The 18,273-nt window shown below is 34.7% G+C and overlaps 1 protein-coding gene and 1 long non-coding RNA gene across 4 annotated transcripts in view; one reads left to right on the top strand and one right to left on the bottom strand.

Annotated features, from left to right (window-relative positions):
• LOC150012263 (uncharacterized) overlaps window positions 1-15,569 on the top strand; it is a 35,204-nt gene extending 19,635 nt beyond the window's left edge. The window contains exons 3-4 of one of the 2 annotated variants that reach the window (XR_016510513.1): window positions 12,754-12,876; window positions 14,745-15,569. This is a non-coding gene — a long non-coding RNA (uncharacterized LOC150012263). Of the gene's footprint in view, window positions 1-12,753; window positions 13,937-14,744 lie in introns of those variants that run through there. The other variant, XR_016510512.1, reaches the window with a different exon arrangement.
• The window catches only part of PTPRQ (protein tyrosine phosphatase receptor type Q), a 198,413-nt gene continuing 184,556 nt past the window's right edge, over window positions 4,417-18,273 (bottom strand). For both annotated transcript variants that reach the window (XM_090273667.1, XM_090273668.1), the window contains 6 exons: window positions 16,244-16,378; window positions 15,926-16,051; window positions 14,901-15,049; window positions 10,994-11,129; window positions 4,755-4,878; window positions 4,417-4,509 (listed from right to left, as the gene is read on the bottom strand). In XM_090273667.1, coding sequence (XP_090129793.1) covers window positions 4,472-4,509; window positions 4,755-4,878; window positions 10,994-11,129; window positions 14,901-15,049; window positions 15,926-16,051; window positions 16,244-16,378 — 708 coding nt within the window. In that variant the 3' untranslated portion in view covers window positions 4,417-4,471. The remainder of the gene's footprint in view (window positions 4,510-4,754; window positions 4,879-10,993; window positions 11,130-14,900; window positions 15,050-15,925; window positions 16,052-16,243; window positions 16,379-18,273) is intronic.

Here is an 18,273-nt window from a genome sequence, read left to right as displayed (position 1 = left end):
ATTTATGGGTGCTATTGTTAATGGTAGTTTTAATTACAATCTCCAGATGTTCATTGAGAGTATGTACAAGTAAAATTATTTTTTGTATCTTGGTCTTACACCTAGTAAGCTTTTAAAATTAATTATTGTACTTGAAAGCTTCTTCTTTGGTTTATTTCTCAATAACTTCTTCATACACAATTATATCTTCTACTCATATAATTTTGTTTCTTCTTTTATATACCTTGTTCATTTTATTTATTTTCTTGCCTTATTGTAATGGCTACGGACACTAATGTAATGTTGAATAGAAATTTTAAAGGTGGGCATTTTTGTCTTTTTCTTGATCATAGGGTAAAGGCCTTTACTATTTCACCATTAAGTATGATATTAACTCTGTTTTGTAGCTGTCCTTAATCAAGTTTAGAAGGTACTTTCAGCACTTTGAATCTGTCATTCCATTTTCTTTTGGCTTGCATTGCCTCTGAACAGAAGCCAGAATATTTTCTTATCTTTGTATCCCTGAACAGATCTCTATTTTCTTTGCGGTATTAAAAATGTTATTTTTATCATTGACTTTCAGTAACTTGATTGTGATATCCAGCTCCCACCCTTACTAAACATAATTTTGGGAATAGCTATTAAGCTTTTATTATATTTATCTGTAATATGGGACCATACAGAACTTAAAGAATTTTGTAAACTTTAATTAAGATGATGAATGTAAAAGTATTATAAAAAGTTTATAGTTTACTGTAATTACTTATCAATCCAACAATATTTTGAGTGAAAATCAAAGTAATATCAGTTTGTGACTCTAGAATCATAATCTTGTTACAGGAAGGAATAATGCATTTTGTTACCTTCTATGAAGTTACAGCTTTATTCTCAAATGACTATATTGCAGACACTGATTCAGAATGTCCTGTCAAAATACCTGAAACAAAAATGTTCTTGACTTGTTTTCCAAATCACATTTTATATTATTTGTGTGCATGTCTGTCTATTCGTTTTAGTCCAAAAATTCCTTGAGAATACTCTTAATCATTAATAAAAATATCAATGGTCTTATTTAGCAGAAGTCAATATAACTGCCATAATTTTCTCATTAACCTCTACATGTGAAAGTCATACAGATTTGGCACTAAATATCACAAACCATAATATAATGCTAAAATTGGATACATATTCTTACTAATAAATATTACACAATGATTAACCTGGCTAAAAGATTAAATTTGAAGAATTCATTATACTTTTTAGAAATACTTTAATTTGTGTGAGATAATATGTTGCTCAGAAACATCTTCATGAGCTGGTGGGCATAGGAGTCCTGATTCAGCATGGAAACTCTTTGCATATTAATGAAGTCATTTACCATGAAATATTATTTATTCTAAGAAGGCAAGCTATTTTGCCAAGATTATGCTTTATAAACTTTTTTTTTCATATTTTTACCTTTAATATCATTTGGTTGAGAACTTCAGATAATTGTGTAATCCAGGCTTCATCAAATATTTCACCATAAGTTTTCTAAAAGTGAGGCCATGAGAAAGGACTTATCATAATAATGTCATGAATTTATACGATATTTTGCTGAACTTAAATCCCATTTAAAAAAATCAGTGTTTGGTACCAGACTCAGAGAGTGAATTACCATCTCCTTATGACAAGAGAAAGGTTTAATTCGTTTTTTTTTTCAAGACTTATATACATTTTACCTATAAACCGAAAGAAAAACCTTGTGCATTCTAAGCAGGATGCAAGTAGAGGTGATACCCACAGCTGCTCTATCTTTGGCAAACCATTCAGACAGGCTCTAGTTTCATTTGGTTTAGATGAAACACATGTTGCTCATTTACTGTACATGTGCTTCAATATATTTTGACAAATCGGATCTAAAAATGTCACAGATGTTCCTCATTATTTTAATTTGAACTTAGTAGTCCCCTATGGAACTTGACTATAAACTAGCCCTTTCACAACATAATTAAGAGAAAGTTTAGCTGTTAATATGTGACTATCAGTTCAATTTCGGTTACAGTTTTGCAATATAGCTAGTGAGCTATATACATTTAACAAGTGCTTAGCTATAATTTTTTGTTGATAATGAAGTCAAATGTTTTTTAACATGTTTCAAATAATTTCAGGTGGACATGAAATTACTCTGATCCTAATGTCTTTCAGAAACATGCTATTCAATGTATTGTCTGAGATAGGCAACAATATAATAACTCTACTACTTACTAGAAATGAAGAATCTCAGATTTCACCCTAGACCTACTGAAGCAGAATCTTCATTTTAATACAAACTTCAGGTGATTTTTAATACATATTAGTTTGATAAGCACTGTTTTAGAGAAGGCCACACATGCATATATACATGGGTCAAAGCTGACACTCTGTGATGTACACATCTGTTTTATACAGATATTAAAGAAAGCTTACTGGCCTACAGATTGAATTATTTTCTTATCATTTAATACATTAAAAAGTAACATCATTAATATTTTACACAGGCTGTTACCCATCTTCCACGAATAAAAAAAAAAGAAACCCCACACTCATAAGCACTGGTGTGCCACAAATTTTCAATGACACAGGAAGCTATCTGAAGAACTTCTAATTCCAACCTGAATCTTTTAGAGTTCTCATCATATCTCATTTTCTGTAACTTTCTATAGAATAAACTTGTTGGTTGAAACAATAGATTTATTTATACTTCCTTGCCCTGAAAAATCAGGAAGAAAACTGCTTACAAAACTAAAGGATTTAATTTCTTGGGTAATAAAAGTAATTTTAAAGTTACTCTGTAGCCCTGACCAGTGTGCCTCTGTTGGTTGGGCATTGTCCTACAAAGCAAAAGGTCACTTGTTCGATTCCAGGTCAGGTCACATGCCTGGGTTGCAGGTTTGGTCCCAGGCTCATAAGAGAGAGAACCAATGGATGTTTTGTTCTCACATTGATGTTTTTCTACCTCTCTTTCTCCCTCCCTCCCCATCTGTCTAAAGAATATGAATAATAAATAAATAAAATCTTTAAAAAATAAAATAAAATTACTCTATGTATACAATGGGAAATGATTATATCTTAATTATTTATATCATATTATTTTGTGCTTATAAAATATACTTTATCATATTATAATAATTAATAATTATATCTTAATGTGATAGAAAATAAAATTTATATTTATAAGGATCTCTGAAATCATTCTGCAAAGTAACTCAATTACTTAAAGTTAGTTTTATTGGCCATCTCATTACCTATATTTATATTCCAGTAGAAATATAAATAAGATATAATTCCTATCTTGGAAGAAATAGATAAATATTATTTTGTTTTATGACTCACTTGAATTCTATGACAAAATAATACCATATACTGATAGTTCAAAACTTACTTAAGTACATTGTCACTACCTAACAAAAAGGAGGATGAAATATTTTCTTTTAAAAAAACACCCTAATCTGTTGTACCCTGGTTGATTTCTTTGTTTCCCATTCCACCAACTACATCCCTCAGTGAGCAAAGTTGGGAAATAAAAATCACTTTTGTAATCTATTCAGAAATCTCTGTTGGCACCACAGAAGCACATCATTAATTTACAAGTTTGAAACACATTACACATTTTTATTATTGTTTTTTATACATTTCTGCAGAAGAAAAACTTCAAAACTGTTAATATGAAGTTGAATATGTATCTAATGGACAAATACTCTGATACATTTAACTAAATATTTAATATACAATATAGTGGTACTGTGTGTGTCTGAAAATGTACAAATGTAGACAGGTTAGAAAAATCCTCTACAGCTTCATATAAGCACTTCCACTGTTTAATTTTTCTCTTTTGTTTTTTCAAACTAAAGATCACGATGCAATTTAAATAGCCTTAAGTGTCCCCGAAGAGCTACTGTGTGTCGTATAAAAGCTAAATAATCCCTACAGTGTCAGGGGTTACTGTTCAGCTGTTCGAGATCATGAGATGATATCTCAGCACTCATAAAACAGAGGATTCAAAACACAGGGGTGTACATGGAAGTACAGATCATTATGACAGTCCTGGAAGTTATCCACAAGAAACGTCAACACCCTGGAGGCCAAAATAACACTACTGAATCAACATTTACAACTTTTGTTCAAGATTAAATCCAATGCATAGGGAAAATTCACATGGAAACATTAATGCTATAATAATAATAATTTTATATTTGGCTGATTTCAAAAATATGGAAGACTTCAAAAACCTCTGGGATATCTTTTCTTAAACATTTTAAATGCATAATATTCTGTACAAAAAAAAGAAAAAGATCCTGAATTAGCTATTTATTAGAACTATTCATAAAATGTCAATGTATTTAGTAAGGCACAGTAAGGGAAACATATAGATTTCTTTAAGATTAAACATTTCAATTCAGAAGAATGAGGGGGTAATTTTGGCCCCTGGGATTTGAAAGTATCTTCCAGTTGTAATCTTTGGTGTGAATATTTACATGGTGGTTTCTTCCCATTCAAGCTCAACATCACCTATAACATAAAGTAACATGTCACAAGAGAGAATTGAAGTTAACAATTCAAAAGATTTAAATATTTTGTGGCAAAAATATAATGCACATAGAAAATTTATTATCCTGACTTGGATTAGAAATGAAAAAATTGATAAGGGCACCAACCAAGTTTCTAAAACATTTTCAACATATGGCTATTATTAAACTAATACTCCTACTATATATGGTAGACTAGTAAATGTGGTACATCCTGCCTCTGTTTACCTTCCATGGCATCCAAAGAGTCCATCTTCTGAAGTGCTGAATAGTTAACAAAACAGATGGGCTGATTACTTCCTTTACTTGATAAGAGATCCAGAATGCACTGGTGTAAAAAGATATACTGTGCCTAGACACAGAAAAAGAGTGGTTAAATAAATAGATGTGGTGGAGATATTTCTTATAAAGTGAACTATACTGTTACAGTGGAAACTAATGTTGAATTCAACAAATGTCAAATAGCTAAGTCAGAGGCACATAATTCACCACGTAAATGATTTTCTACCATCTGAAACATAAGGTTTTCCAAATTCCTGTAGCTTCTTATAGCTTCAAGTTACAGGCTTTAAAGTTTCTTTAAAAATTCTTGTCATTGAACACAGTGTTAATATGTTCTTTCTTGCTGTGATTATAAAAAGTGGCAAATTAGATTATTTAAATTTGTTTATTCAGTTACATCTAACAGTAATTTTTCTTATAGTTTTCTTGTTAGAATGGCTGTTAGAATGCAGATGCTAAATTTACCTTCAAAATCTGTGAGTGAGCATGTCCACACACCATCAGCATATTTAAAATATGTTTCACCTAACATTTGGCCTACTTATTGTCAAGTATATAACAAAAAGAGGTCTCTATTTGAAAATAAAAGGCAGTTGGCCATTCAAATATCCAAATAATCAGGTGCTGGATAAAAACTCCTAACAGTTCATCTTAATGTTTGGACTAAATTTAGTACCATCTGAGTTCTTTAAGTTTATTCAATGTAATTCAATAACCTGTTAGCCTTTCTGAGTTCAGGCTTTCCCAAAGGTAGTTAAGGCTAGAGTCATAGAAAATCACCCTCACTTTTACATAAGAAACATATCTGATATTAAAGGAATATAACTGAGTGTGTAAGATATATAAATGTACAAATAGACAATTAAGCAGAATGTCCTCTAAGTGACCATCTTAAGAGGTTATATTTATATTTATTGCTACTATAGCACAAAACCTTTATGAAACTTCTTACTGAAACTGTCTTCAGAAATTATTGGTCATTATCAAAAATATCTATTTCTTTGTGGATTACAAAATGTTTCCAGAAACATCTCATCGCCAGAGTTAGTTCTCTTAGGGCATAACTTTCAGATTCACTGCTGAATTCCCATTGCCTGTAATAATGCCTGGCATGTCATAGTTGCATAATAAATGATTGTTGACTTAGTCTCATTTAATTCTCACAGCAAGCCAATCTTTGCCATTTAAGGAAAGCTTTCATTTGGGGAACATCCATCCAGAAGTCATTAGGGATCAAGTTTTCTAGGTGAGGTGGATGATCAAGTTACATAATTCAATCTTGGCAAGGAATGAAGTGTTGTTTTAAAGTAATGAAAATTCTATTGAAATTGCTAGTAAATTACTTCTCAAAGTAATTCCAAAAGAGAATTTTCAAACACATATCAAACAATAAATATCATTATTGTTAGAAATATATTGGCACACTATAATTTCTTTAAAAACAATAATTAATTAGATTTATGAGTTCTTTTTTTTTATGGCATTTGATTTTGAAATCATATTTGATATGTGAAGCTTCTGACTGTGTCCATCTCATCTTCTCCACTGGAAAAAATGATGGGTGGAAACTCTCCCAGCAGGGCGGGCTGAGCTCCATGGGACAGTACTACATTTTCCAAGATCCCTCTGCATGGTGTGTTATTGCCAAACAGACAGTGCAGAGTGTACTTTCAGTTTCTTCACTGGATACGTTGTACCTTAAGAATTAAACTTTCTCATGCTCAGTTTTCTCATTGGGGATCATGAAACCTATGGAGTAAGATTTAAAAGACTTACTATATGTAAAGTGCCTGCCAAAAATCTAGGCACCCAAAATATATTAGTTATTTTTTCTTTCACTTTGTTTACATCAGTAAACTTCCAAGAGAACCAGAGCAAGAAAGAGTCTCATCCAGATTAATCCTTATTTGAAGCACCAATAGTATCTCAGGATATTATATCACTGCAGGGCATTCTTTCAAAAAGTCCTTTCAAATCTCGTAGAACTTCTAGGAATTATTTTTGGTAGACAGTGAAAGAGAAAGCTCTCTCCTGCAGGATCATCAGTGCAGGGGCAGGATGGTGGTGCTTCAACATAGCCTGTAGCTGTCCACTGGGTGTGCAGGCTCTGGGGTTTCCTGGGTGGTGCAGGCCAAGATCAGCCCCCACTTGTTTGCCTGCGGCCACCCAGCCTGAGTTATAAAGCAATCTGAGATGGCTGCTACTTGTGCTGGGCTTCGAATCCAGGCTGGATGCTGTTAGAACCAGGCCTGGGGCCACTTAGTAAGAGGTATAGGGGCTGGGGACTCACTGTGGCTGGCTGTTGCTTATATGATAGGATATAGAAAGTTGTAAAGCATGAGCCAAGACCAGTCATTTAAATGGAAAAGTCACAGCTAAAAGTTTGGGTGGGTCCTTAAATTGGGTGGGGTAGAGTCTCAGGGGATCTCCAGAGCAGGGCAAATAGTGTTAGCCAGGTTGATGAAGTCTCAAATATGGCAGCTGCCTGCTTGCTCCTTGGTTCTATGTAAGGAGGGCTCAGAAAAGGGACAATGGCTTCTGCCTGCCTTTCTTTGTGGTAGAAAGCTGTCCCCCAGCTCCTACCTTGATGCCAGACACTTCACCTTGTATGCTATTGGTGCCTTTCAAGCTGCTACCCTGGTGTTGGGGCTCAGAGGGAGTGAGCTTGTGTAAGTGTGTGTGGGGATTCTTTAAGAGGAACTGCTTTGGACTCCAACTCAATTCCTGCTGGTTTTTGCATCCAGAAGTTATGGGGATTTATCTTTCTGGCACTGGAACCCTGGGCTGGGGGGCCTGGCATGGGGCTGGGACTCCTTGCTCCTGAGATACCCTTCCTGAATTTTTATCCACCGCACGTGGGTGTGGGACCAGCCTGTTCCACATCTCTGCCCCTCCTACCAGTCTGGATGGATATGGTTTCTTTAATTCCATACTTGTCAGACTTCCATTCGACCTGATTTCTGATTGTTCTGAGTGATGGTTGTTCTGTATTTTAGTTGTAACTTCAATGTGGTTGTGTGAGGAGGTGAGCTGTGTTTACCTAGGCTGCCATCTTAACCAGAAGTCTTTTCTCATTTTCCTGTTTTCTTTTCTTTTTTCTCTTTTCTTTTCTCTTCTCTCCTTTCTTTTTCTTTCTTTTTTAATCACAGAAAGGAGAGTAAAGAGTAAACTCCCAGGAATAAAGTTGGGTGGAAAAGAATTTCAGAGTACCAGTTTGTCAGTAAGCAGGGACCCAGCAGTCTCATCAGACACTTACTGCATGCTGGACACTGCATGTTTGGTGTTTTAGATACTGTCTCTTATTTAATACTGATGGAAAACTTGTGAAAAGCATAACATGGCTATTTTACAAAAAATTAGCTCAGAGAAGTTATTTATACAAAGTCACAAAGCTAGCAGTGAGTGGACTGGATTCTGAACCTAGTTCTCCAACTCCAGAATTCATGCTCGTTCTACTCCCTTACCCAACTGCAGCATTTTGCTCTAGCTCGTTAAACAAACATAATGTATAAAGATTATAGCATATATGGAGTACTAAATTGTGTGAAATGTTTAATAGGCATTGCTGAATGCACTCTCTACAAAGTTCAGTTCTACAAAGTTTTAGAGTATGGCAAAATTTTTTTTCAACTTTTTATTATCTGAAGATTAACTCTAGCCTCTAGAGGGGGATACCATATCCCAATCAATCCCACACTTGATGTTATTCAAGAGATCCAACCAATTTTGATCAGTGTCAAGAGCATTGATCACCAGCCACATGTTTATATTATAGCACATGAGAGGAAAATCAGCTCCTTATTTATCCTTATTGTTAACTATAAAGAAAAAATTGAATTTTAATAATGGTTAATAGTTGGATTGATATTGGAGCCCTTATGAGACCCCTGGATAAAAATCAGCCACATAATTTGCAGGGCCCACTTCACAATGAAAATGTATGTTTTCTTCCTCAAAGATTATCAAATATTTTCAAGACAGTGGCAGCAAACATGGAACCAGGTGCAAGGTCATTTTGAGAATGTGAGTCTGTACAGGCTGGCATGCCTGTGAAGCCAACCCTGGTGACAAGTCATATCTCATTTCTGAAGGATCCTGAGAGAAGAGTAACCCTTCGCTCATTTGTTCCCTTTTGTCATATAAAGGAATGCATATGGATTACAATATCTAGTTTTACTTATCAGAGAATTGATGTGGCTTAAAAGGATTCCCACAAAGAAATTGTGGATAATATTTATCAGGCAAGCCCAGGTGAATGACAAAGGGTGACATTCCTTGTACTCCTAGAATAATCTTGTAATAAACTAGATTACTTTAAAAAATTAGAAATAACTTAAAATATGTATTTAAAACTGCTTTCAAAACAGAATTAGCCTTGCTAAGTATATGTTTTATCTTTTAAAAATACCTAATGATAACAAAAAGCCATTACAGTTAGCAAGGTTTTCAAAACATTATCTATCTTATGGGTTTTTTTTATTTCTTAATTTGTATATGTTTAAGAATTTACATTATTGTACAATCTACATTTAAAAAATCAATGCATATATGTTGGAGTTGAATGCTCAAATATTTTTTTTCCTGAAAGGGATGTGTAATCCAAAAAGGTTGGATTCTGCATTTGTAATTTTCTGTGTGCCTTAGTATAGAGGCTCTATGTGATTCTAATAAAACTAGTTTAACTTCATTCTAAAACTGATTTTAGCAAAGGACCTGTTTTCTCACTCTTTTAACAACTGTGGTTCCATCTATGTTTTCTGGGATGTACCTCGGAAAAAATATTGTCACAACAGATCTGTATATTTACTATGAGAAAATCTCTGCTTATATAGCATAAAAATTCCAATCTAAAGATATGGACAGGAACATCTTACGTATTACAGTTAGATGGGTTGGCATTCAGCTCTGACAGTTATAAATAGTGTAACCTTGGCTGGTTTGGCTCAGTGGATTGAGCGTCGGCCTGCGAGCTAAGTGTCGCTGGTTCGATCTTCCAGTCAGGGCACATCAGAGAAGGAAAACTCTGACTCCAAAAAACCTCCACTGCCTTGCGGCATACCTCTTCAGGGGAAAGGCTAAGGGAGTAAACCCCGACAGAAAATCCGGAGCCGGAGTCCCTAAGGCGGTTTGACGTTGTAGTCAACACCGGCAACTCCTGCGGCGCACCTGAAACCAAGCTGTATTGACTCCGTCTTTCCCTTGGACCCTTCAGCTGTGAAGAGAGGGGGGGTCTGCTGCATGGGCCACAGCAGACCCTCCATATTACCCTGCCCAGGCTCTGTAGCTTCAGCTTCATTGGAGAGGACACTCCAGCGTCATCGCAAGATGTCGATTCAACACGGGAGGAGACAGATACCGTGTCACTCCCGAGTTGGACTACACAACCATTCTCGGCGGTGCAGATAGACTCTTAAGAAGCTACACCATCGTCTCTCGAGACAGATGGCTGCCGACGACGGAACCTTGGAATATTACTTAACTACTTGGAATATCTGCTTCCATATTTGTAAAGCAGATCCAATAAAGCCCAGTCTGTTGATTAATTTTATTGGACCTACTTTATAAATAATGGGTTAAGTGAGATAATGCATGTAAAGAATCTAGGATAGCATTTGGAACCCACTAGACACTCCATAGAGGGTCTATATATTGTAGTAATATTAGTTCGAAACCAAAACAGCCAAACCAGAATCTCCTGGTTAGTTTATATATACTATAATAATTATTATTGGTACTAATATGCAATAGGGATACATATGAACAGGTGAAATACAAAGAACACCCAAACAATATTTTAAACTTTTTTCATACTATAACTTTAAGCATGTTTACAAAAGAGGTTGGTTTGATTCATTTCTAAGCTTCCCAAACTTGCTAAATGCCAAAAACAAGTCAATTTTATGGATTATTTTCTATACACTTATAAGAATAAACAAGTCATGATGAGCAGTCAAGTAACACTGTTGAAGGATGACTGTGGCACTTGGGCTTTAGTTCTATAATCTCTATCAGCTGCCCTCCCAAAGACACCTCAAACACCCCCAAAAGGAGGTTTCTAATGTAGGAGAAGAGAGTGTCTGCTATGCAGAGATGGTTTCAAGTCCACATCCTACCAGACTGCTGCCACTAAGATCCTCCCACGTAGACATTCTAGAGCTGACACTGTACGCAGTGTTAGCGCTTACCAGGTTCTGCACCATGCACATCCTTTCACTTCTCAGTTCAGCTACCAGTCCATATATATCCACAAAGTCATGGTCATTTATATGTTGTGTTAAGTGGTCCAGAGCAATAAAAACTCCAGTTCTTCCAACTCCAGCACTGCGGAAAGAGTGAAATTACATGAAAATTATTCAGCAAAGGGTGGTTCATGTTGATGGTGATGAATAAAATGAGCTATGATAGCAATACATTCTAAAGTTACTTCTTTATTTGGAGGTAGATTTTGGGGGGAGTTTCTCTGTATTTATATTTTCTCTGTATTTATATTGTTGCCAAGGGTGTTTAAACAGGGCAAAATGATTATTATCCATTATCAAATATTTGGGTTTTTTTAAGAAGAGGTAACCCTCTTCCTTTCATAATATTTTAGGGGTTGTAGTTGGAGAAGTATGGAAAAGATTTTTAATTTTTGAAAATTCTTAAAACCAGAAACTTCATATTGAACATATTTTGGGTTCCCAACAGAAATGTTAAACATTAAAAATGCAAGCATTTAGCCCATATAGCATTTCCTCTGCATAATACTGAAAAATTTTCTCATGCGTTTTTACTTTTTTTATATAAAATTTTTTTATTTCTACAAATAATAAAATTAAGAAGCCATTTCCTTAAAAATAATTAGTTTAAAACCCAAGGACAGGTATATACTCCATAGAAACTGTTAAGTGATAAACCTGAGAAGATTTATTCAGGAACTCCCACGAGAAAGACAATGGGTAGTTAAATGGTTAATATAGGAAATAAATATTAAAAATTAAAAAGACATTTTTAAAGTTCAGCTCATCTTATAAATGTTACTTTAAGCAATATGAAACTGCCATTTTTGTAGGTGAGAAAACGTTTGAGAAGTCCATTTCCTATGATTTGACCTAAGAAGCAGTGAGCATTACAACATAGATCTGATTATGGTAACACATGTACACATATACCTGAACAGAGTAATCATAAATATATTTTATGTGCCAGACACTGTTCTAGGCATCTGAGTGTTGCAAGGAACAATACAAAGTCCTTGCACATATAAAGATTGTACTCAAGAAGATGGATTGTAGTGTTACACAAACAAGGATGCATCGTATGTTCCCAGCAGTAATAAGTAAATAAAGTGCTATGATGAAAGATAAATCAGGTTAAGGAGAGTGAGACTGATAGGGTAGGATTGGTCATCAGAGAAAGCTCCTCAAATAATGTAACATTTGCAAAGAAACTTGAATAAGGTTAGGGAGCGCATTGTTGGGGTATCTGGGAGAGGATCATGGCAGCTGGAGGGAGTGGAAGAACAAATCTGAGTGGGAGAATGTTCTACATGTTCAGAGGAGCAAAGGAGATTAGGGCAAGGAGAGTGGAGTGGAGAGATGACAGAGGGCCAGCGTCCAAGCTGGTGGGTCAGATGTTGAATGTGACAGAAGGAGAAGAGTCAGGGATGAGTCCAGAGCATTTGGACCAACCAGAGTGGACTTGCTGTTTACAAAAATGGGGATGAGGAGGAGTGAGTTTGGAAATTGAATCAAATGTTCAATTTTGGACACATTTAATTTTCAGAATTTTGTGGTCATTCAGGTTGCCATGTTGAATTGAAAGTTAAATATATAGGTCTAAATAAGTTGAGGTGAGAAGTCAGAGTTGGAGATAAAAAGTTAGTAGGTTTAAAATTATATTTAAAGAATTATTAATAAAGCATACTTCTTTCTTTTCTCTTTTATCTATTTAAATCACAACAAAGGAGACTCAGCTGTTTTTGAAGCTTCAAGAGAGAAGCTGCTTTCATTTTTCAAAGGGTTTTCATGCCAGTGGAAGTGTGTATGGAAGATACAGAGAAGCTGAAGGCAACTACTATTCATTAAAGGTTTTAATCATTAATGATGCCAGTTTAAAGTCAATCTAAATTTAGAGGCAAACTGTTATGTCATTTATACTGTACAGTACTGTGTTAAAAATTTTATGTATATGGAAGGAAAAATGGAATTGGAATGGTAAGAATGAAGCTTTTGCTTTTTGTTCTATATGCTTTTTAAATACAAACATTGTTCAGATATTTTATCATTAGTCAGCATTTCTTATACTTTAAAGAATCTAAAATATTCTTGGAAAATGTACAATCATTTTCTTACTTACTAGAAAACTATTACTAAACTATTATTAGAATTATTATAATTAACTTAATGTGTTCAAAATATATTGCTGATCAAAAATGTTTTTACTGTGGTAAAAGACACACAACAAAAACATGACCATTTTAACCATCCTGCGGTGCATAACTCACTGGCATTAAGCACACTGCACTGTGGTGCAACCTTCACCACCAACCATTTTCAGAACTTCATCACCACCCCAACAGAAACTGTGTACCTGTTAAACACTAACTTCTCACCTCCTTCTCCCCCAAGTTTCTGGTAACCACTATTCTTTCTGTCTCTATTAATTTACCTATTCTAGGTATCTTATGTAAGTGGAATAATAGAACAATATATTATCACACACTTTTTCTCTAATCTCCGAACTCCAATTGTTGAAGAGACTCCAGTGGAAACTGATTTAGATATATCATGTTAGAAAACATAAATTGTATCATCTGTCCAGAAAAACTCTAAATGCTAAACAAATACCAGTATAAATAATGAAGGGGGAAATCTCAATTTATACTCATATTCTACTAACCATGTTCAGAGGCTCAGGTCAAAGGAAGACATTTGAGTAGCTAAAACTTGTTAAAACTCTGAAATTATACTTGAATTGGTCACTCCGTTTCCTTTTACTTATCTTTTGCAACTCCAATTTAAAGATCTGCTTTTACAAGATATGCTTAAATTACAGTAGTATACTAATACCAACTGAAATAATAAAAGATCAGGTGTTTATTCATAAAATTCACAAAATCACACACACACAAATATACATGCATTAATGGTAGGCTTTGCCCTGGCTGGTTTGGCTCAGTGGATTGAGCGTCGGCCTGCGAGCTAAGTGTCACTGGTTCGATCTTCCAGTCAGGGCACATCAGAGAAGGAAAACTCTGACTCCAAAAAACCTCCGCTGCCTTGCGGCATACCTCTTCAGGGGAAGGCTAAGGGAGTAAACCCCGACAGAAAATCCGGAGCCGGAGTCCCTAAGGCGGTTTGACGTTGTAGTCAACACCGGCAACTCCTGCGGCGCACCTGAAGCCAAGCTGTATCGACTCCGTCTTTCCCTTGGACCCTTCAGCTGCGAAGAGAGGGGGGGGTCTGCTGCATGGGCAACAGCAGACCCTCCATATCACCCTGCCCAGGCTCTGTAGCTTCAGCTCCACTGGAGAGGACACTCCAGCGTCATCGCAAGATGTCGATTCAACACGGGAGGAGACAGATACCGTGTCACTCCCGAGTCGGACTGCACAGCCATTCTCAGCGGTGCAGATAGACTCTTAAGAAGCTACACCATCGTCTCTCGAGACGGACGGCTGCCGACGAGAAGGGTAGGCTATAATTTTTAATTTTTTTAAAGGCTAATGAAGTCATAATCTAGTCAAGAATTCAGGAGAAGTCCTTTGCTGGTAAAGAAATTTCCATAAAGAAATTATATATGGTATAAATAATACCATAAAGAAAATTTCCTTTTCCTATGAATAGATACTATATTTGCACAAATATATATTTCTTTTAGATACATTCATCACATTTTATACCTGCTATCTGAACTTTTATACAGCTACATCTTTTTTTTTTTTTTTTTTTATAGACAGTAAAATATCTGAGAAGTAAAATCTGGGATGGATCTACATTAACTTCTGCCAGAAAAATATTGAATGGTATCATGATAATAAAAAGACCACAATGAGTTTAAGGACTAATTATAGTGTCTCATTTAAGGTTGTAGTAACACATCTTTTTTTACCTGCAGTGAACAATCATAGGTGTGGTGTCGTGTGCTCTGCTTGCTCGAACCAACTTCACAAAGTGAACAAGAGGGGCACTGTTTTCAGGAACCCCATGCTCAGGCCAACCAGTGAAGTTACACTGTCGAACAGTCATACAATCGCCATGCTAAACAAAGTGACAGATTAGAGAAACATGTATTTAATTAGTAATTAAATACAATTATTTAAGTACCACAATAAAGGTGGAAGACAGCTGATGTCCTAGGTTTTGAAGGTGATCTTTTAAAAATGACCGTTTACCAAACAGACAAGCTGTTTTCATTTATCCTGTAAGAAAGGTCTTTTATGACTGCTACCGTAAAGAAAATTTCCTTTTACTATGAACAGAAACAATAAACAAGCTGGAGGTGATGATAATATAGAGTATTTATATTCAAATGTACCATAGCATTTTATAGCATTGGAATAGTACATTTTGAAACAATTTTGACTCCAAACTTAAACAAATATATTCACCAATTATTGAAAACACAGTTATAGGGTGTCTGATAATGTCAGAAATTATAAAGATCCTTATATTATTTTATGTGTGCATGGATGCTTATATAAACTGATAGAGTGGGATCCCACACTGTCACTTCTGCAGTGGTTCTGGATTAAATAGAAAATCAAATTATTAAGATGTAGATAAAGATGAATGATTTGGGAAACTTTTGTTTTATGTAAAATATTATAGTTTTTTAAAAAGTAAAATAAACCTAGTGATCTAGTTGTTTTCTCCTTTTCTTCCCTTCCCAACCTAAGAATTTAATGCTAATTGATTAATATAAACTTTAACCACGTGATTTGGAATTCAAACACTGTGACACAGATATTGAAGTCGGATAACAGTTCGAAACTTCTGTTTAAGAAAATAATAGGAAAGCTTTGTTGACTCTGTAGGTATTATTACAAGGGATAGTTCTAGAACTTAATTTTACTCTAGACATTTAGAGCACTCATAGTCACTGTCATGTCTCCCCCCCCACCACCATTTTTTTACCCTTTCAATTTTCAGATCCCTGATGGTCCAATCTATTTGAACATCCTCCATTAGCTTTGTAATCACTATGTCTCCAAACACGGTAACTGGTTTGTTGTCCTCTGGCCAATACTGATGGCATCTGATCTGTATTCAGAGAAAAACCACCAGTCATGAGAGCTACTGTTACACGGATATATAGCAGTCTTTGCTACTATAGTAAAACTGCCTTATAGATACCCAAGTTATTGATGATTCACAGTATTAGCTGAAATTGTCACACATATACTAACACAATTGTAAAATAACATTTTGTGAAAAGACTTTCAAAAAACTTACCCGCCCTTTTTCAAAACACTGGGTTAGCATTACTAATGTTTTTGCTCTGGTTTCCCAAACCATTCTCCAAAAGTCCCCAACTGTTCCTGGTAATGGACCTTGAGTAGCAATAAATTCATTTGGACATAAATAACCCTAGAAAGACAAATACAATACTGCATCAATATTTATATATATATATAGTAGTTTTAAGTTATTGAGCAGTATTCAAAAAATATATTAGTTGTAAAATGATATTAAGTATTTTGTAGTTTGAATGCTAAATAATATTAGACACTCAAAATTTCCCATCTCTAATTTTAACCTCAAAATGTGATATACTATACAACTAATTGTTCTTAAAATGTGTTTCTGACTTTTCAATAAATATTAAGGATTACATAAAAAACAGCAATAATGTCCTTAATCAAATACTTGCTTTATGCCAGACAATATACTAAGCAATTTACAGTTAACAGTTTCATTAATTTCTTTCTTATAAAAACCCTTGTGAATTTGTACTATTATTAGCTTCATTTAACAGATGAAGATACTGAAGCTTAGAAATGTGAAATAATTTGATCAAGGTCTCACAGATGGTATGAGTCCACAGCAAGCAGCCTTACCCATTCCACTGTTTTTGTCATATATTGTTATTTATGGGTTTTGCAGATATGTTCACACTCTTCCTCAAAGAAATCACTTGTCTACTTACACTCTGGCATTAGTATTTATTTTCCAGAACTCTGAACCAAGAGCGATGTGGGGTACAGAGACAGAACAAACTGGTGGCTGCCAGAGGAAAGGGGGTTTGGGAGCTTGGGTGTAAAAGGTGAAGAGATTAAGAAGTGCAGATTGGTAGTTACAGGATAGTCATGGGGATGTAAGTACAGCATAGGGAATACAGGCAGTAAATATTGTACTAACTCAGTGTGGTGCCAGGTGGCTACTGGAACTATCGAGCGGAACATTTTTAAGGATAATTATTGTGTAACCACTATGCTGTACACCTGAATCTAATACAGACCATTAATGTAAACCGCATTGGAAAGATAAATAAATAAATAAAATACAAATGAAGGAAAGGAAAAAAGGTAATGTAGGTGCGGTAATATGAAGGTTTATTTAGCTAATAGTAACACAGGACCTGAGATTTGTCTCTACTCTCTTATGACAGCCCTTGTACATTTTATCAAGTTGTTCTAAACCTTAAAGCATTTACCTGAAATGTAAGAATGCTATTTAAGCTGTAACTTAAAGAAAATTACTGTATAAAAAAATAGTCGTAATGCAATTATTGTACACAAAAATAGTAGCAATGAAATTACATCCATTCCAAACATTGAAATATTTAAAGGAACAGCAATAAACATAAAAATTTATTTTAAAATCGGAAATATCTCAGTAGCCAGAGAATACAGTATTATAAAAGAATTATACACATTTTAAGTTTCAAGCAACTTACATTACTTGAAAGAATAATGAGATACTTAAGGTGATTTTCCCAAATTAGCGTGCTAGCTAGCAACAGTCTCTGTGATAAAACTTTGAGTCTCTTAAATACATTATATGTTAAAGAATTTCTGTATTTCTAGTCTCAATTAAAATAACATGATTATTCAATTATTTTACATAGTAAGAGTCTGGGTTTTTTAAGGCTAAAAAAACAATATATATTCAGTATACAATGTTCAGAAAATTCAGAAAAAAATATATAATAGAATGAGAATCTCACCTACAATCTCACTATCCAGAATGAAGACCCATTAATGTATTGGTCAGTTTTTTTCACAGTCTTTTAAAATATGCACACTCCTGCATTTCAGTAATATTTTTGAGTGCCTAATATGTGCCAGGCCCTACTCTAGGAACCAGGGATTCATCACTGACAAAATCACTCAAATTCCTAACCTGATTTATCTTAGATCTAGTTAAGGGAAATAGACATTAAGCCTTTTAATAAGTCTACTAAATAAGCAAAATACACAGAAATATAAAAAGTGCTATGTGCTTTGAAGAGGGCTTTCAGAAAACAAAGTGTTCAGAAAAGA

Source organism: Furipterus horrens, unplaced genomic scaffold, assembly GCF_987537825.1.
Source record: "Furipterus horrens unplaced genomic scaffold, mFurHor1.1.pri manual_scaffold_4, whole genome shotgun sequence".
NCBI classification, from domain to species: Eukaryota; Metazoa; Chordata; class Mammalia; order Chiroptera; family Furipteridae; genus Furipterus; species Furipterus horrens.
Note: the sequence above shows the minus strand (reverse complement) of the source record. Positions and strands in the feature narration are given on the sequence as shown.